General features: G+C 41.7%; 1 protein-coding gene across 3 annotated transcripts; it reads right to left on the bottom strand.

Moving 5' to 3' along the window:
- Positions 1–3,154: 3,154 nt before the first annotated feature.
- appl1 (adaptor protein, phosphotyrosine interaction, PH domain and leucine zipper containing 1) lies at positions 3,155–20,410 on the bottom strand. Of its 3 annotated transcripts, none has more exons than XM_061831724.1 (22): positions 20,207–20,410; positions 18,841–18,939; positions 18,248–18,307; positions 16,457–16,528; positions 16,267–16,354; positions 16,145–16,186; positions 15,208–15,266; positions 14,979–15,125; positions 14,804–14,886; positions 13,274–13,435; positions 11,941–12,129; positions 10,713–10,755; positions 10,585–10,641; positions 10,421–10,512; positions 10,167–10,343; positions 9,149–9,201; positions 8,894–9,068; positions 6,257–6,293; positions 6,033–6,173; positions 4,931–4,981; positions 4,755–4,847; positions 3,155–4,675 (listed from the first exon to the last, which is right to left on the bottom strand). In XM_061831724.1, the coding sequence occupies exons 1-22, from the start codon at positions 20,258–20,260 to the stop codon at positions 4,520–4,522; spliced, it is 2,130 nt and encodes a 709-aa protein (XP_061687708.1). In that variant the 5' UTR covers positions 20,261–20,410; the 3' UTR covers positions 3,155–4,519. The 3 variants fall into 3 exon arrangements, with proteins under 3 accessions (XP_061687708.1, XP_061687710.1, XP_061687709.1); XM_061831726.1 differs by having other exon boundaries at positions 4,755–4,826; XM_061831725.1 differs by having other exon boundaries at positions 11,941–12,126.
- Between the last annotated feature and the right edge of the window lie 518 nt (positions 20,411–20,928).

Raw genomic sequence — 20,928 nt, 5'->3', positions numbered from 1 at the left:
TTCCAATAAAAGTTGCTTAGAGGTCTGCTATCAGTAGTTAGAGGGTAATTACTGTGACATCAATGCTAGCTTTTATTATTTTTAATCTTGCGTTAGCGTCAAGCTTCTCTGATGAATTGTTTGTTGTGCGGCCACCATCTTGCGCTCATATCGCAAACGTTTGTCAAAGCGAAATAAAAAAATTGGTAGTGTATCTTGAAAAACTCAGAAGTCGAGGTACCGCTGGATGTAATTGTAATATGATCTATCCATCGACTAATATATGTATAATATTTATATATATATATATTCCATTATCTTCTTGAATATTTCTTTTGATACATTTCTAAACAATGTCTAATTAAATGTATTTAATGACATAGTTATCTATTTGGTTTTCTATTTATTTTGTTGCTTACCAAATGCAATAAAATTTCATTTAATTATAATTAATAATTAATTTTATTTAATAGCATATGAAGTATTTTCAGCCTTTATTGAAATTACATAATTGGATTTATGAAAGTTCATAAAGCCCCTGGTCATGTAAGATTCTTTCAATGAAGGGTGATTTTTTTTGCACACACGCACAAGCCAGGTGGGTGGAGTTAGTGCTTTATTCATATTTAAAAAGCATTTTTTTGTATTTTGTTAAATGACACAAATTGGAGACATTGATCACGAGGCATATATGTACAATTCAACAACGTGGCGTCAGTAAAGTGCCCAACGGTCAACACCAACAAAACAGACAAACCTCCCGATGTAGTGACGTAAATAATCATGAGTAAACATTCTCTTCTTTTTGATGCTATATTTATCATCATCATGCCTTGCTCCCAAATCATAGTTGTTGTAATTTTTTGCCACGTGACGTCCACGACTTGTTTGGTAGTCATAGAAACACAGGCTACAGTTCTGGCAGTGGTGCGTTCAGGTTCGATCACTTTTTCTTTTTTTTCCTCAGATTCCTTATGTACCATGTAAAGGAGTATGTAATTCATCCATCCATCTTCTTAGCTGCTTATCCTCACATGGGTCGCAGGGAGTGCTGGAGCCTAACCCAGCTGTCAATGGGCAGGAGGAGGGGCACACCCTGAACTGGTTGCCAGCCAATCACAGGGCTCATAGAGACAAACACCCGCACTCACAATCACACCGAGGGGCAATTTAGTGTCCAATTAATGTGTGAGGAAATCGGAGTGCCCGGGCAGGAGAAAACCTACGCAGCCACGGGAAGAACATGCAAACTCCACACAGGCGGGGCCGGGATCAAACCCGGGTCCTCAGAAATGTGAGGCCAACGCTCTCCAGCTGCGTGCCGCCAGTATGTCATTCCCAACCACTAATTAACAAATTTAACCCTAAATGGGTTGATTTAGGGTTGGACGGCACGTTGGAGCAGCTGGTAAAGCGTTGGCCTCACAGTTCTGAGGTCCCGGGTTCGATCCCGGACCTGCCTGTGTGGGGTTTGCATGTTCTTCACCGTGCCCGCGTGGGTTTCCTCCCACATCCCAAAAACATGCAACATTAATTGGACACTCTAAATTGCCCATAGGTGTGATTGTGAGTGCGCCTGTTTGTCTCCATGTGCCGACCAGTTCAGGGTGTACCCCGCCTCCTGGTCGTTGACACCTGGGATAGGCTCCGGCACGTCCCACGACACTTGTGAGGATAAGCGGCAAAGAAAATGGATGGTCAATAAGAGATTTTTCACGACAAATAAGATAAGCTACCTTGGTCTGTCTTTGCCAGCGACCAATCACAACAAGCAGAACAATTCAACGCTCTTCCGCGAGATGGCAGAATGTACATAATTTTCCTGTGTTGGCATTTATGAGACAAAATATTAATATTCAATTTGAGTAAATTGAGATGACACGATTTCACTCTGGTGCTTCCCGGTAATGTCGCAATTCATATTGCAGGTTTTTAAGTATGTAGGCGAGTCTGAATCTGTTTGTTTGTATGTATGTATAGCTGCTCTTATGAGTCTCACAGACTTTTATCAAAATGAAATTATACGGTTTGAACATTCCGGTCAAATAACGGTGAATTCTTTTTGATTTTTCATGCCCGCTCAAGAGCTGGGAAAAGACAAAAAGAGCTTGAAGCGAGGGCGCATTGCCTCTTATTTGGAGTCTTCTTTTTGTTTCAAACAAAAGTGATCTTTTATGGCTCTCCGTTTCTTGACAACGCGTGAGTGAGAACAGGTTAAAAAGTGTCTTAAGTTTAAATCTCATAACTGTGTGGGAGGGTTAGAAAAACCTTTATTCAAAAAAAAAAAAAAAAAAATCCCCCCCCTATCATTGTTTGACACCTGGTGGGTTTGCCTAGATGGCGTCTACCCTGCCATTAAAAGTGTTCCACTATATACAGAACCGACCCCCCCTCCCAAATAGCAAAAGATGTCATATAACTGCCACCGCCCCCACCCCTGCAAAAAGGTTTATACTCGAGTGTAATTGCCTGTAGATGCCGCAAAATGGCTCCAAAGGAACACTTTTACTGCTTTAACCTGAGCACGAGAACAACAAATATAAAAAAATAAAAAAAGAAGCTGTAATTATCGTAATTTCCGGCCTATAAACCGCAACTTTTTTTTCACGTGCTTTCAACCCTGCGGTTTATGCGGTGATTGCGGCTAATTGTGCAGGGTTTTTTTCTTCTAATGGCCGCAAGGAGGAAAAGGTAAGTGAGACAGGTGGACTGTACGTGCTGAGGAAGTGACTTTTACCGGTCCGGCCCTGTTGGCGCCGCGCTAGCGTGTTGCTGCTGTGTCTCAGTAATTTTTACCGCTATGTTTTGGTTTTTTTAAACCGGCCCTGTTAGCGCTGCGCTAGCATGTTACCGCCGTGTCTCAGTGTTTTGTTTACCAGTATGTTTTTTATTTTAACCGGATGTGTTAGCCCGGCGGCGCTAGAGTTAATCTCTCAGTGTACCATCTCTCTTTGTAAATATAGTTTCAATGGATGCGCCGAGGAAGTCACTTTTACCGGTATTTTTTTTTTTGTTTAACTGGCCCTGTTAGCACTGCGCTAGCGCTGTGCTAGCGTGTTGCTGCTGTGTCTCAGTAATTTTTACCGCTATGTTTTGGTTTTTTTAAACCGCCCTGTTAGCGCTGCGCTAGCATGTTACCGCCGTGTCTCAGTGTTTTGTTACCAGTATGTTTTTTTTTTAACCGGATGTGTTAGCCCGGCGGCGCTAGAGTTAATCTCTCAGTGTACCATCTCTCTTTGTAAATATAGTTTCAATGGATGCGCCGAGGAAGTCACTTTTACCGGTATTTTTTTTTTTGTTTAACTGGCCCTGTTAGCACTGCGCTAGCGCTGTGCTAGCGTGTTGCTGCTGTGTCTCAGTAATTTTTACCGCTATGTTTTGTTTTTTTTAAACCGGCCCTGTTAGCGCTGCGCTAGCATGTTACCGCCGTGTCTCAGTGTTTTGTTTACCAGTATGTTTTTTATTTTAACCGGATGTGTTAGCCCGGCGGCGCTAGAGTTAATCTCTCAGTGTACCATCTCTCTTTGTAAATATAGTTTCAATGGATGCGCCGAGGAAGTCACTTTTACCGGTATTTTTTTTTTCTTTAACTGGCCCTGTTAGCACTGCGCTAGTGCTGTGCTAGCGTGTTGCTGCTGTGTTACTGCCATGTCTCAGTGATTTTTACTGCTGTTTTTTTTTTTTTAAACCGGCCCTGTTAGCACCGCGCTAGCATGTTGCTGCCGCATCTGAGTGATTTAAGTATGTTTTTTTTTTTTTAACCGGCTCTGTTAAGTGCTGTGCTGCCATGTTGCTGCTGTGTAGCCGCCGCAGCTGTTTTTTTTTTAAACAGATATATATATATATATATATTTTTTTTTACCAGCCCCGTTCATGCTCCAGTGTTGTTGCTATGTTACGCTCAGATAAGGTATTAAAACTTTGAAAACTCTTTCTGTGTACCATCTTTCTTTGTAAATATTTCATGTTTGCATGTCGGTTTCAATGTGGGCGCTTGCAGTTTTTACACGTCTGCGACCTATGCATGTACCAAATGGTATTTCCTTGACAAATGTACTGGGCGAGGCTTATAATCCGGTGTGCTCTGTAGGCCGGGAATTAGGGGAAATCAATGTCCAACTCTTAACTGTTCTCTGTCCTTGGAGTGAGGTTTTTTTTTTTTTTTTTTTGTGCGGTGGCACGTTGCAAGACTTTTCCCGTGTCAAATACGTGCCCTTGCCTCGATAAATGTTGGGAAACACCGACGTGCAGATTCTGCCTCAGAAAAGCGATGCGATAACCGTCCGGCCGCTGGCAAAACAGTGCAGGACGCAGGACATTTGAGCATAAAACTCACCTGTGGACGAGAAATAGGAAACTAGAAGGTTGTATATCAATAACTGCGGCAGTATAAAAAGCTTTAAAAAAAAAAAAAAGACTAAACAAGTCTTTGATGAACTCGTTTATCATCCACAGGCAGCCCGGACGGGCGGGTGTTGATTCCTGAAGTCGGGGTGGGACTGGCAGAGGCTTCCTACCCAATTTTTGGGCGCGCGCGTTGCTAGGCGTCGGACTCGCCCCTCTTCTTGCCTTCTTCCCCGCCGGCGTCGCTGTCCTCCGATTGGCTGTTGCTCAGTACCACAAAATGTCCGTCGGCCCCGGCGGGGTGGGCGGGACGGCTGGAGGCGCCGATGAGGCGGCTCAGCTCCTCCAGGTCCTGAACGCATCACCCAACGTGGTGACTTCCACCGACCGAGCGTTTCGTTCCACGATCGCGTTTCCCGACGGAAGCTCACCTTCTCGATCTGTTTCTGCTGGCTGAGCTTGTCCTGCTGCTGCTTCTCTTTGGCTTTGTGCTGCTCCTTGCGCTTCTCCGCCGCCCCGCGGTCCTGCCGCACCGAAATCAGAAATTCGTGTTCTTTCCATAAAAAAAAAAAAAAAAAAAAAAACAAAAGGTCGACGTGAAACTTACCAGCGCCGAGTGGAGGGCGATCTGCTTGGCGAGGCCGATGCTGTCGCAGATCTGAAAGAAAAACACCAGGAGCAATGAAGTGATTGCATTCTTTTACATTTAATATAAGCGCATAATTATTTTTCTTAAAACTTAACCACTTTGTCTTTATACGCGATTATGTGTCCAATTGTGAGGAAAAACTAGTTCATAAATTTTGTAAAATGGCTGTAAATTGCAAAATGTGGGTGAAAAAAGCAAAATGGGCGATTGATGGCACACAAGCAATATCCATCCATCCATCCATTTTCTTTGCCGCTTATCCTCACAAGGGTCATGGAGCGTGCCAGAGCCTATCCAAGTTGCCAACGGGCAGGAGGCAGGGTACACCCTGAAGTGGTCGCCAGCCAATCGCAGGGCACATAAAGGCAAATAGCCGCACTCGCATTCACACCTAGGGGCAATTTAGAGTGTCCAATTAATATTAATGTCGCATATTTTTGGGTGTGGGAGGAAACCGGAGTGCCCGGAGAAAACCCACGTAGGCACGGGGAGAACATGCAAATTCCTCACAGGCGGGTCCGGGATCAAACACGGGACCTCAGAACTGTGAGGCCAAAGTTTTACCAGCTGATCCACCGTACTGCCCACATGCAATATTGCAGTTCTTTTTCAATTTTTAATACAACTGCAAACATTTCCAAAAATGTGATTCCTATGTGGGTAAAATCTAAAAAAAAAAAAAAAAAGATTTACCCTATTTTGGAATGCTGCCAAAAAACAAGATGTGAAAATGTTTTTTTTTTTATTTTTATATTTAATAAAGCTAAAAAATATTTTTCTTCACTTTTTCATTATGAGGAAATAATGCAAAGAATTTTAAAGGGATAATTATTCAATATATTTTGAAATATGGCTGTAAAATAACAAAAGATGGGAAAAGGAAAGCAAGTGACTCCATATGTAGAAATAACTGAGTCATTTTTCTTTCCTTTTTTTATATATGCGCAGAAATGTATTCAATTTCGGTGGACTATTGCAACATGATGCACGGAATTTGAATCGGAGCAACTTTGGAATATGGATGTACAACGCCAAACTACGTCAACTGCGCGCTCTCAACCTTCTCGCCGTCGTCGTTCGACTCCAAGATGTAGCAGACAGCTCGGCCGTCGGGATTCTCGCCGGCCGAGCGCAGCACGAACCCGAACAGCCTCTTGTTGTCCTGGTGGGACGACGACTGCAGCACGCTGGGCAGAGGGAACTGGTGGAGAACACAAAACACGCGGCGGTTGGAAGACGAACTGCGGCGGGACGCGTGCGCGACGTCGGCCGGCGTGGACCCACCCTGAGTCGAGTCACTTGCGTCTGCGGGTCGATGAGCCTGCGGGGGGGAAAAAAACGAAAGAAAGCACTTGTGCTGTTGGTTGTTACAGCAGACCAGACAGATATTCAAAGAGATCATTCTATGGAACGCCAGCCGAAAAGACCAGAAAAGAGCGATGGATTTTGGCAATTAAAGGTGATGGATGGTGCCCAACCAAATATGCACGACTGTGTAGCGATCACTTCACTTCAGGTAGGAATTATTCTTCTCAATCGCAAATGACCAAAACGTATTTATAACGCCAAGTTGACTCATTTGAGAACAATGCGTATTTTTTAAAAAACGTCTGTCGCAGAGAGGTTTAGGAGTGTGTGCGGCCGCAATAAGCTTCCGTGTACGGAGGAGCCGACTCCCCGTCCTCTTTTTTTTCCCCAATCATAGTTAATGAATGTGAGTTTGTGTAAAACCACGGGTCATTTATTTAAATATTGGTATTTGTATTGAATACGAGCTGAAAAGATCGATGGATTTCGGCAAATGTTAACGTGTAGCCGAGTACGCTTCCGCGTTCACGAGCTGTCTCCCCGTTGAGAACAGATCCAGTATTTGGATGCGTCCAGACTTTTATACGCTTTCAAACTCTTCCGTGTAAATCTCGACGACTTACTCAGCAGATCCATGTGTAGATCCAGTTGTCCGAGACAAGCGGAAGCGGGTAAACAGTCCAATCTCTTATCGACTTCGGCATTAAATATGGGCCTTCTATTCCATGTACCTTCGTTTATTATCACCTTCTAAATGTTTAACGGTATCGGACAAATCTCTGTGCGTCGTGCTACAAGACATATTTTCATTTTATCTCAACGGACTTAGCAGTGAACAATGCTTTGTTTGACAGGCAATATGGCTGATTCCAGTGACGTCGGTGCGCGAGCTCCATACATCCCGCCAAAACGGCGACAAAGCCCTTAAAAGGCAGAAGATCATCACGCTTCAACGCCGTGAGTCTAGCATGTACACAATCCTCAACCCATGCGACATAAACGGCTACTCAATAGTTTCTAATAAATCTTTGGGAATCCAACAAATGCTATTTATAGTTACACTGGGGCGGAAGCAAAAATACACTTTCAGGGACCGCCGGCAAAACAGAACATCAACAAATTAAACTTAACACCATCACCAAGGTTCGAGAGGATGCTGCGAAAACAAACAAAAAAAAAAAGACTTCAATTGCGCGATGTCACATCTGCATGTCAATTTGGCGAATGGTAGTTGTTACGACTTTTGCCTGTGCTACCAAATACTACAAAGACTCAGGTGACGTTGAGCACAAAAACAAGAGCAGCAAATGAAGGCGGATGGGTTCCCAGCAAAAAATATGAAACTCGTGAATGCTAACCCATGTGATTGGCAACAATTCCACTTTTTAACATCATTATGGGCTTTTTTGTATCATTTTGAACAGGAAAAAAATTATCTGCTCATCCGTACTGCCTTCCCTCACAAATAAATCTGAAACATAAGAAAATGTGGAAAACAGTGGAACGGTGGAGCAGATGAAAAGCGTTGGCCTCACAGTTCTGAGGAGCCGGGTTCGATCCCGGCCCCGCCTGTGTGGGTTTTCTCCGGGCACTCCAGTTACCCCCCACATCCCAAAAACATGCAACATTAATTGGGCACTCTAAATCAGGGGTGTCAAACTAATTTTTCTCACGAGCCACACTGTAGTTCTGGTTTCCCTCAGAGGCCCGTTATGACTGTGAAACAAAAATATTGAATCGTCTCATCATATTTACATTAATTTATGAACTACTTTTGGAATCGGAAATCAGGGGTAATGTTCTTTGCAACCATTCATGTTTGTTAACACAAAAATGTTTGTAATATCTCAACATTATCATTTATGATACATGGGAATTTGAAATTTTGGTAGATTTTTACAAGAATCATGGAAATTGACACTGTACATTTGGCTTCGCGGGCCACATTTAATCATGAAGCGGGCCAGATCTGGACCCCGGGCCTTGAGTTTGACACCTAAGCTCTAAATTGTCCCGAGGTGTGATTGTGAGTGTGGCTGTTTCTCTCTATGTGCCCTGTGATTGGCTGCCAACCAGTTCAGGGTGTACCCCACCTCCTGCCAGTTGAAAGCTGGGATAGGTTCTAGCACTCCCACGACCCTTGTGGGGATAAGCAGCTCAGAAAATGCATGGATGTCAAAAACATGCAAGATTAATTAGACACTCTAAATTGTCCCGAGGTGTGATTGTGAGTGTGGCTGTTTCTCTCTATGTGCCCTGTGATTGGCTGCCAACCAGTTCAGGGTGTACCCCACCTCCTGCCAGTTGAAAGCTGGGATAGGTTCTAGCACTCCCACGACCCTTGTGGGGATAAGCAGCTCAGAAAATGCATGGATGTCAAAAACATGCAAGATTAATTAGACACTCTAAATTGTCCCGAGGTGTGATTGTGAGTGTGGCTGTTTCTCTCTATGTGCCCTGTGATTGGCTGCCAACCAGTTCAGGGTGTACCCCGCCTCCTGCCCGTTGACAGCTGAGATAGGCTCCAGCACTCCCCGCGACCCTCGTGAGGATAAGCGGCAAAGATAATGGATGGATGTACACTTTAATACACAGATGAGGACGGCTCGTTACTTGAGGCAGTCGCAGGTGACCAGCAGGTGCGACTCGGTCATCCTGAAGATGTTGTGGATGGCGCGCGCCGCCAGGATCTGCCTCATGGTCTCGGGGATGACGTCGGGCGACTCGGCGCTCTTCACCTCCATGGAGCCCAGGAAGCGGACGATGAAGAGCTGGTGCAGGATCGAGTCTGGAACGGTTCCCATGAAAAAAATGCGTCAACCCCAGGCCACAAGGGGCAGTCACGAGCCATTGGAGAGCGCAGCGTACCTTCGCTGTCCTCCGGTGTTCCGTCACCCGACTCGCCGAACGGATTACTTCTCCTGTGGGTACACATGTGGACACGCAAAACTACAGCACACAACCTTGTATTTTAACGTCGGCTTTGCCCGAGAAGCCATTTTGTAAACGTAGCAATGGCTGGCTGTCCAAAATGGATTCCGCAGCAGCTAATCATAACAGGATACTACTCAAGTGACAATAATCAAGTAAACATAGTAACTGACTAGCATAATTCAAAAAAAAAATATATATATATATTTTGTTGTATTTATAGACAGACTAATAATGAATATATTTTAAAATGAAATTTAACCAGACTATATACACAAATATCTCAATAAAAACTATACCTATGCATTGAATGACGATGTCGTTTTTAAAAATTGTATTAAACTGAGAAACAATTCAATAAATTACTCCAAAATACAAAAAGTATTTCATTCTCTTTACTGAACACCCACACATCGAGAAAAAAAATGTACAATATACAGTAGCTATTTAGAATTTACTTCAACAAAAAGACAAATCAATAAATACTCATTTAAATAAATCATCTATCCATCAATTCATTCATTATCTGTACCATTTATCCCTCACTGGGGTCGATCAATACAATTAAAATTCAGTCAATTAAATGAATGAAATCAATTAAAATCTTATATAGATGTAATTTATTATTAAATAAAATATGTAATTTATTACTAAATACATTACTTTAATCAAATAAATTACTTATTATTAAATAAATTACAGGATTAGAGCACTTAAATTCCCAAATTAGGAAAAAATGTAACGGTTATTTAATTTGTTAAAAAAAGATTACAAATTCTAATGACTTTAAATAGTGCCATTAATTTATCACAAGGAGAAGATTTTGTATTGTGTATTGAAATTATTCCTGTTTAGTGACAAGTTATACTACCAACCACACAATTACTCGTCCTTCCTCTACAACTCATCATGATAACAATAATAAATAACGACGCCTTTGTTAGCTAACCGCTACCTTCCAGGCTGCGCCGGCGTCTTGCCGTGCCCGGCGTTCTCCTCGCTGACAGGCGAGATGATGTCGAACTGGATGGGCGTTTCCGGGGCAACCAGGGCATCTATCGAGAGGGCAGAGAGGGCAGGCGACGGCTCGGAGCCCACGGAGCTGACGCTGCCGGTTCGCCCCGCGCCGCCCCTGCCGCAGCGAGCTAAGTGAGGGGTGTGTTTTATAGCTTTCTCGTTTCAAGTTTGTAACGCGCACACGCTGCAAACCTGCCAGGCCGCATGCTGTCGTGTCTCTGCTGGAAGGACGGCGATGGCGTCACTGCCTCAATAGCCGACTGGTTGATTCTGGCCGCTACTTCCTGTCGGCGGAAGGCTAACGTCAGTCGAGAACGCGCTGGGGCGCGCGCCCTCAAACGACAACGCGGGCGCACCTCTGCGTTCTCACTCAAGTAGATGCGTCTCGAGATGTTGTTGATGGTGGCGATCCACTGGCGGGTCAAGAGCAAAAGGAGGCGCTCAGAGAGGAGCCAGACAACAAGTCGAGTGACTTCTTCATTACCTCCTCGCAGTCCTTGCGGCTCTCCGCCTGCAGCGTCACCACTCTGACGCAACACACACACACACACACACACACACAAAAAAAAAGTTGACAAGTTGGCACGAGTATCAATTTCCAGTCAAGGTGCACAAAACAACGGAGCGGCCGTCGAGGTCATTGATTGGACCAAGGCACATGTCTCACATTTGAAAAATCTCACGGAACACCAACAAAACAAAAATGTCACAAAAAGTCAATTATGCACTTTCTGATATCAAATAGAAGAGCTTTTATTTGCTCTGTCTGTCTTTATTTGACACTGCCACAGATAGGTGAACAAAGATACATTATTTGTTGTAAATAATATTTTGGACAATTAACTGAAATTTGATAACTTCCTGCGCTCTCACGGCACACTAGTTGGGAATCACTGGCCAAGTTGACAAATCATTTCTATTGTAATTTTTGTCTTATATTTTTGCTTTTTTCCCCTCTGTTTATTTTTCAATGAATAGATTTGTAATTTATGCCAAATATTTTTGTGATACAACAAAAACCTGCAGAATCGTGGTTCAGTACAAACAGTCACTTATATGTGGATTTTTAAAGAAATTAAAAAAAAAACAAAAAAATTGTTTTATTACTTTTAATTACTCGCAATCAAGCCCACTCCATGTCCCACTATTTTGGGTTGTGTATTTTATTATTTGTGTGTATTTGTGTACTTTAATATTTTTGGTCTACATTTGTAAGCTTGTTTGTTTCTTTTTGTATTTTAATATTTTATTTTGGTAAAAATCTGATAGTTTAATACTAGTGTATTTTTTCCTCATATATGTGCATTACTATTATCATATAATTGTATTATTATTTATATATATATATATATATTATTAGATATTTATGGTGTATTTTTCTCTAAGATTTCTGTGTAATTTTTTTGTCGAGTTTACTGTATATTGTAAAATGTGGCATTCTATCTAAGAGTTTTGTATTTTAATGGCATTTTATAATGGTTTGATAATATTTGGCCTTTAAAAAAAGTTTTTTGGTGTAGAATTTTAACATAAAAGGATAATTTAATGAACTGGAATATCACAGTAATATAACAAAATGTGAAAATACCGAAAAAATTATATGAATTTCAACGAAAAAGGTCCACTGAATCAATTTTGCAAACAAGTATGTGCCCGAAAGACGAGAACTAATCATGCAATAAGCCCGCCACCGTCGGTCCGGTCTTTCTTACTTCTTGCCGTCGAAGGACGTGACCTGGAAGCAGAAGCGGCGGTCGTCAGAATCCACCGCCATGACGGAGGCGTTGTCCAGGTCAGTGACCAGACCGCCCGCCACCTCTGCGCGGCCCTGCCGCATCAAGTTGCCCCCCTGCGTGAAGAAGTACTGGCGCTCCCACGACGTCGACACCAGGCCCGTCCTACTGTGGGGATCGCGGGTGCAAAAAGGGACCACTTTCACTTCATGTCACTGATGATGTAGTGGTACACACGCCTGCCTTTAGTGCGGGCAGCGTGGGATCAATTCCCGCTGGGTGATGGTGTCGAAATCTGTCCTGCGACTGACTGGTGACCAGTTCAGGGTGTAGTCCACCTTTCGCCCAAAGCTAGCAGGGATGGGCTCCAGCTTTCCCGCAACACTTGTGAGGATAAGCGGCTTGGCTAATGACATGACTTCGACTTCATCCCCCTTTGATTATACTGGGGCGGGGCCGGATGATAAATACACTGAAAAGCAAATTTCAAATTTTTCCCACATTTCTGATGGAAAATTTCTTGTGTGTCGTTTACGTCCTCGGCCAATAAAGCTGATTCTGATTCTGCTATGCTACTAATTGGATAGATTTTTGATTTTTGACTTTTTTTCTCACTAAGCAACAATATCAAAACACCAAAACAAAGAGCATGTGAGGGGTAGGTATTATTTTTCTCCACCATCCTGATGTTTTACACTAGTATTGGTGACTAGGTATTGTAATTCTTACTTTTTTCACACGCTTTCAACCCTGCAGTTTATGCGGTGATGCGGCGCTAGCGTTAGCATGGCACTAGCGTTAGCTCGGAGCTAGCGTTAGCTCGGCGCTGGCGTTAGCGTGGCACTAGCGTTGGCATGGCACTTGGTTATAAGCCTCAATACACAGAAAGAGTTTAACGCTAGCGCCGTGCTAAGGCTAACGCCCGCGCTAAACTCTTTCTGTGCACCGAGGCTTACAGCCAGGTGTGAATTACGGTGTGTGTGTGTGTGTGTGTGTGTGTGTGTGTGTGTGTGTGTGTTGTGTGTGTGTGTGTGTGTGTGTGTGTGTGTGTGTGTGTGTGTGACATGGTGAATGGCTCACGTAACAGTACAGGTTAGCAGCTGGCTGTTAACTGGCTAACCCATAGCAGAGGTTAAAGATGCTGGCTGGTTTTTTTTTTTAAATATATAACCACAAGTGAAAAGAATAAAAACCATAACTCATTTGGCTCATTTCTCTCGCACAGTTCTTTTCGCAGCCATGTTGTTAGTAATTAACTGAAACCAAATGATGGGCCAGCACCGTGTAGCGGACGTCGTTTCAGCGTACGTACTTGCGAATGTAGAGGTAGCCTTGCTTCTGAGTGAGGTTGCGGCACACGGGCGAGTGGACCGGGTCGGGGTCGCAAGGCGCGTACAGCGGGTCACATGATTTCTCCATCTGCTCGATGGTCTGCTGCATCTGGCCCGCCTCTTCTTCCATCTCCCGGCGCACGCTAACGCGGACACACGCATACATTTGAAAGATGGCCGCCGCCATGTTTGGCGTTTCCGATGGCTCGGGCAAAGAACACATCAAATATGCTACGGCACAAGTGAACACTTTTTACCTGTGTTTGCATGTTGGTGTCGCAGGTTTTTCTTTATTGTTTTGCATTTATAGAGATTTTAATAGCAGGATTTTTACCTAATATTTTTTCTTTTCTTTTTTTTTTTAATCTGATCAATTGAATGAGTCGCAATATTTTTATATTTGTGGCCAACATTTTTTCCTCAATATTTTATATTTGTTACAAATATGTGCATTGTTGTCAGATATATGTATTTTCTTTTAATATTTGTTTTTAATCTGTTTTGAATTTTCCCCAACATTTTTGTATTATTGTTTTCAGTTTTATCGTAATCATATGGTTCAAATTATTTTCTTTTTCAGTATTTGTGTCCATTATTTTTGCACACATTTCTGTTGTCAATTTTTACTTCAACATTCTATTCTTTTATGGAATTACTTAAAATATATAATGTACATTAAACCCCAGCTACGTGGTGGTTGATTTTTTTTTTTAAATCATTGGACAATATTATTTTTTTATCCAGTTAAGGCAATTGATAGTCGATGTAGTCTCACAAGGATGCAAAAATCCAATTTTTTTGTCCAGTTTTTTTGTTAATTTTGATATTTTTGCCATTCTATTAATCTTGCACACACACTCTCTCTTTCTTTCTCTCTCAATATTATCTTTGTTTTTTTTATCTGTTTAAATGTGTGTATTGTTTTCAAAATGTTTGAAGACCTTAAAACTATTTCAAGCAACAACAAAAAAATCTTTTTCACATTTCTGCAGCTAGATCGTTAATTCTTACTTATCATAGGGGGTAAGAAGGTAATGTGATGAAGGAGGGGAGGGGGAGGTTTACTGTATTTTATAAATATTGTTATATTTTTCTAAAACTTGTGTATTTTTGTTGTAAACATTTCTTAACTTTCTTCCATTTTTTGTATTTTTCATATAAAAAAATTGGCCAGTATTATTGTGCTTTGAGTCAAATATTTTTTATTTTTCTGGTAACCCCCCCCCCTCCAAAAAATTTGCGCATTTCTATCACAGAATCTAATGCTTGTGTATTTTTTGTGATCGTTATCCAATTTAATTCTTATACTTGGCTATGATCTTATCATATATTAGTTGTAATTTAAAAAAAAAAAACTACTCAACAATTTTGTTTCATCTTTTTCCAACAATTATTTTTTTGTCTATTTTGATATTTTTGATAACGTTGAGTTAAAAGCGTGCACATGTGTACCTAATGTTTTGCATTCCCGTGAGCAAACTACCGAGAGGTGGTCTCGAGAAGCTTCTTACTTCTGGACGCTGGTTCCGATGGTGGCCAGGAAGTCCTCCCACTGCTGGCTGAGGTTTTCAGAGCCCAGTTTAAAGAAACTGATCTGCAGAATGGGAAGAAAATAAACTACGGCAAGTAAATCCTGGATCGGATTCGGTTTTGGAATTTGCACTCCAGCAGGTCGCTCCTCCGTACTTGCGCCTGCATGTATCCCAGCAGCGGCTCCAGGAGCGCCGTCTTCTTCTTGTACTGCAGCGTGTTGAGGGAGCAGAAGTAGTGCATCATGGTCTGGTGCTGCTTCTTGCGTGACGTGTACACGTCCTCCACCGCCTCGGCGCGCATCTGCCAGGCACAACAACAACGAGGACCACGTCGTCGACTTCCTCCGGCACACCTTCGCGCTGACGTGTTTGAGAGGAGCTACCTTGTCGTTGTCCTTCCTCTTGGACAGGCGGCTGTATCTGTTGATGGCGGTGTCGTGATCTGTGCCAACAACAAAGCAACCTGATTGGGATCAGAATTCATTTGCCCCAAAGCGCCCCCTGCAGTTTGGAAGCGTTACCAACTGTGCTCAATGCAAATGGGCAGAAGTGTAGCGATCTTGGAGTGACCCAACCAGGATTTCTGGCCCCCCCTTTTTTTTTTGTAAATTTTGATTTGCAAGCCCACATTTGAGATGCAATCTCACTCTATGGTGGTCGTGCAACAAATATCAGATTTTAGATTATTAATATATTTTGCAATTTATCTCTCAAATTGTTGTACTTTAGTCTAATCTACATTTTTTCCGTTTATTTTTGTTCTATTCATTATTTATATGCTTTGTACTTTTTCTTTATACTTGTTGAAACTTTTCACATTTTCTTTCTAGTATTTGCATGCTTGCACATTGCATTTATTTCTATTTTTTATTTATTTTTTATTCAAAATCGTAGCTGTCAATTATTTTTTATTTTATACTTTTGAATAGTGTTATATTATCTAAACATCTATATTTTCTAAAAATATTTGCTGTAGTTTTAAAAAACTGTCTTCTAATTTATCCTTTGTTCTATATTTTACTCTATATTATATTAAAAAATATTGTGTATATTACTGTATAATTCTAATTATACACTGTATAATATTATGTACTGGTATATTTTGTCTTGTTTTTTTTCCGCTAAATTTTTTTTAAAGACGTTCACATTTATCTCATTCAAATTAACTGTTTTTAATGTATTAAAATGTATCAATTTTAAATGATTTTTTTTGTTTCTCTATTGTTGGTATATTTCTTTCTAATATATCAGTTTTGTTGTCTGGTATAATATTTGTATGCGTTAAAATATTAGCAGTGTCAGTCAAGGAAGGTAACTTACCATCACTGGAAATTTGGAAGACTTCCTTCAGAGTTAGGATCTCTGGAGTGAACAAAAAAAAAAATTAAACAATGGTGACATGTTAAGTCTAAAAACGACATGATAATTATTCCCAAAAATACCCTTGAGGTCTCTTTCTTTGAACTGCGTTATGGGGAACATCATGGCATCGGCCAGCTGGGTAGATAAGACGGCATGACAGGAACTCAGCTGGTCACACACACACACAAAAAAAAAAAAAATACACCACAGAAAAAGAAGTTTTGAACAAATGGTGAAGAAGACGACCACAACGACATGTTTTCCACTCACCTCGTCGATGACTTTTGCAAACTGCTGCAGGGTGGAGCTCATCACCTCGTCGTCGCTCCCTAAGGGAAAACGCTAAAAGACAAACAAACTGGATTATTGCTTTTGGATTGGGCCACATGCAGGACATGCCCTAGACCAGGGGTGTCAAACTCATTTATGAACTAATTTTGGAACCGGAAATCAGGGGTGATGGGTTTTTTTTTTTTTTCAACTACAGTGATGCCTCGGTTCTCTACCACAATCTGTTCCAGAAAACGGTTTGAGAAGTGATTTTTTTGAAAACTGAATCAATGTTTCCCATTACTATGAATGGAAAAAGAAATAATGCGTTCCAAGGTGAAAAAAATTAACCTTTTTAAATCCTTTTTTTAGCTTTTCCTGATAATAAACTGCATAGTAGAAATACATGTATAGTTTAAATACTCTATATAAGAAAATAATTTAAGAAGTATATTTAGTTTTTGCTTAAAATGTATGCTTTAGTTGTAGAGTACGCTAGGCTGGAAGTGCATTGCCGTATCTGTAGCGACTCGGCCCCCAGCCTTGTGAACTTATTTTTATTAACAAAAGTGCAGAATAACTTTAAACAAGCAATTTGCCTTCTTTGGAGCCATGATTGGGGGTTAATACGGTCGTCCTCGATAAGAAGAAAAACAACAGTCACTACCGGGACACGTCTGTGTACAGAGGCTGCGTAATACAGAAGAACAAAAGTGCGCTGGTTGAGTCGACTGGTTGCGCCGCGCGCAGTGTTATTTCCGGGTTTTTTGGGGGCGTTCAAATAGACAATGACAAATGCGTCGTGGGTGGGTCAACTAGTTGCGCAGCGGGCATTATCTTATTTCTGTTTTTTTCGCCAGCGTAGGAATTCGCAACAAAGCCGTCGTGGGTCAGATGGCGTGCAATTCGGGGGTGTTCGAGTACCGATTTTCGTTCGAAAACAGAAGCAAGACAATCTCAAAATTTTCGTTCGAAAAGATATTTGTTTGAAATCAGGGATGTTTGAGAACCGAGGCTTTACTGTATTCATATTTGGTAACACAAAAATGCTTGTAATATCTCAACTGTAAGATTTCTGACACATGACCATTTGAAATTTTGGTCCCAATTTTTTACAAGAATCATGGAAATTGATCCTGTAGATTTGGCTTCGCGGGCCACCTAAAATCATGCGGTGTGCCAGATCTGGGCCCTGGGCCTCGAGTTTGACACCTGTGCCCTAGACATTACGAGCAAATCACATCCATTTTGAAAATGTCAACAAAAAATGTGGCTGGGCAGCAGTATGATCACCATTATATCAAAAGAAACGTATCACGTATTTGCAATGGGAATGGAAGAAATCATAGCATTAGCTATCCTCATATAGTTTAGAAAAGAAAGATCTATGTCATAAAACATGGAAAAGGCAAGCACATTTTTGCTTCTTAGTCGAAAAATTATTGGCTACCTGTCAAATTACAAACAGCACTTTGAGGGATGTTAGTCTTGAAAATACCAGGACTGAAACGGCATGGTATCATATAATTATTGACAGAGAAGTATTGTGAGACTTTTTTAATACCGACCCCAATTCACACAAATAAATTTTGAAATGTGAACGGGACAAAATAATGAAATAGAAAGAAAAAAAAAACGTGCCCGCTGTTGTTACATACACACTTACAACACAGGTAAAACATCAATCTATTCTTCTGGTGCTAAAGCCTAACATGACGCTATAAAACCCTTTTGACAACAAAAAAAATGTCTACAATATATAAATAAAACATTACTATGAAAGCTCCAAACCTGTTTGTCGTACTCTTTTAGTAGTCTGGAAGTGAGATGCGTTGCAGCACTCAGCTCATTCTGAGAAAACAAATAAACTAGCACATTAGCTTATACCAGTCCAACTAATGCTGTGATGTTGCGTGCTATAATAGGAACAGGACGTGGAAGCGCACTCTTATTTTGAAAAGCAGCACATGCTCTGGCATTTATTCTTTTTTTTCTTCGTTCTTTTCAACGCTATTGCTGGTATAAGGAATTGGGTCTTTAAAAATGTACATGGTAAGGAGGAAAATGCAGCTGAAGTGTTGGTGGAAGATCTGAGAAAAACAGGATGTAGACTGCGTGTTTTATTTTGAAGTGCCGAGACGAGATCAGTTCCTCTTGTGTTTCTGGCTTCTAAGTGTAAGAGCTTTGAGGGTCTTTGTGAAGAGAGCGCTGTGAACATTTATGCATGTGTCTCCTTTATAATACTGAGAGAGGATTAAACCAGTCTGAGACTGGCCAACGTGTGTGTCTTCTCATTCATCATACAAAAAAAAAAATACACAACGCATAGTTAGACCCACTAAAGTTGCATGTCTTTGTGTGCATGTGTGCACGTATGTGTATACCTGGGCGTCATACATCCTGTGCATGGCCTGATAAAGCATGTTGCAGTAGTTGGACATGGCTGCTGCATCCTCCTCGAACACGCCCAGCAGAGACCGAGTCTATGAAATGAGGGGGAGAAAAAAATATTGGGTTTCCACTACAGTCACGATTTGCAAACTCACCCACATGTACATTTTTCTCGAGAACATAGCTAAAATTATTCATCGGAGTGTAAAAAAAAAAAAAAACACCTATTTTGTCTAGTTTAGTGCTCTTTCCCGAAAATGGCACCCAAACAGCTGGTGCTCTTTCAAGTGTGTCATGTTAGCAGAGAAACAGCTAGCTAGCATTCATAATTTGATAAAGAGTCAGCAAGGGCAAAAATACTAGTGGGAACAGAATACATTAATTGCAATTGTGGCTGACATTTTGGAACTATAATATGAGATAATAGCAAAAAAATAGATATATCAAAGAACAGCAAGCATTTTGTTATTTGAGGTTTATTTAATTGATTGATTGAGGGTTAAGCAAACTCCTTCATGCTTGAAGAGTAAGCAAACATATTTTTATGTCGTGTGTCATAAAATTGGCACATTGAAAAACCTTCTGTCATTGGCCCATCAAGCGCGAGTCACACCAAAACACCAAATAGCAGTTTTGCCTCACTAGTAACATGCATGTGTCCCACGAGTAGGTTAAGTGTCCAACTAGTGTGTAAAAATGTAATTCTGTAGTTGGGAGGGGGACGTTACTAGTTAGTAGTAAGAAAGTTGTTGTAGATGAGCGCTAAATTCTCTAACTAGTGGGGACAAAGAAAGTATCTCAAGGATATTAGAAAAAAAAAACAATGCTCACACGGATTTCCCCAAAACTAGCACTGATTTATGAAATCTTTTTGTTCTAATTTGTGATCAATTAAAAGCAGGAAGTGATCGTCCCCTGACGTCACATCAGGTGTTTCCGAACAACAGCAGCAGGCAGCTCCATTTAGTTGACATGATTTCGCCCCATGACTTTCTGTCTGATTAAAAGGACAACAACAAAAGTGTGACAATCACTTCACAGCATTAAGGTGACAGGAAGGAGCTCGCCGGGCGGCTACGGAAGGCAGGCAGGAGACTCCTCCCTTGACGTCGCGAAGAAAACTAGCCATCAGCTGATGTGTCAACCGGGTCGGTTTTGGTTGGGCTTTGCTCAGACGACCGCGCGCGCACATAAAGTGACTGTTGTACGCTTTCGCTACGATGACAAAGGCCGGCAGCTAGCGGTTAGCAAGAGGCTAGCTGTTGACAAACTCTACTGTTAGCATAGCAACGAGCTAGCGTTAGCGTGTAGGTGGAAAGCTTCACAAGTCAAGGCTGCTTTTTTTTTGTCCTCCTTAACCTGCGGGCTGTCCTCCAGCGTCTCTTCGATAGGCAGCTTCTCGATCCCGGGCATGGCTGCTGGTTGATGGTAGATGACGACAGAAAGGACAACAAATTAGCCCGTCAACTGCTACTTTGAAGGTTTGGGGAGGGGGGGCACCGCTGAATCCACCACAACAGCCCAAATAAAACTCCGCCTTGTGTCAACTGGATTGTGATTGGACAGATTAAAGCGTCCAGGATTTTCATTCGACGGATGAGAGCGTCCAAGTGTTTGATTGGCCCTTTGGCTAAGAGAGAAACTGTACCATTGTGGCTCTGAGCAGGAGCGCCCTGATTGCGTCGAACCACATGACATTGAGCCAAAATGGCGGCCGTTTTGAACGAACGATAGGTGTTGATTTTTGTCCCTTTAGGGGCTCCATAGAGAGATGTGGTCAGTGCTACATAACAAAACTAATAAAAAGATTTTTCTTACACTAGTCATTTACACAGTCATAGTTTCCCTCACTATTGAAGTCCTGTATACATCTTACATCTTTCCGCTTCAAGTTGATTCTGTATGAGATCATCTTTCCATTTGCCGAGGCGCTTATCCTCAAAAGGGTCTGGATGTGCTGGAGCCCATCATCCCAGCAAAAGGTGGACTACACCCTGAAGTGGTCACCAGTCAGTCGAAGGGCAGACATCGACACGGTCACTGAGTGGGAATTGAACCGTGCTGCCTGCACCAAATTCAGC

This window comes from Syngnathoides biaculeatus, chromosome 10 (assembly GCF_019802595.1).
Source record: "Syngnathoides biaculeatus isolate LvHL_M chromosome 10, ASM1980259v1, whole genome shotgun sequence".
NCBI lineage: Eukaryota > Metazoa > Chordata > Actinopteri > Syngnathiformes > Syngnathidae > Syngnathoides > Syngnathoides biaculeatus.
This window is presented reverse-complemented; position numbering and strand designations above follow the sequence as displayed.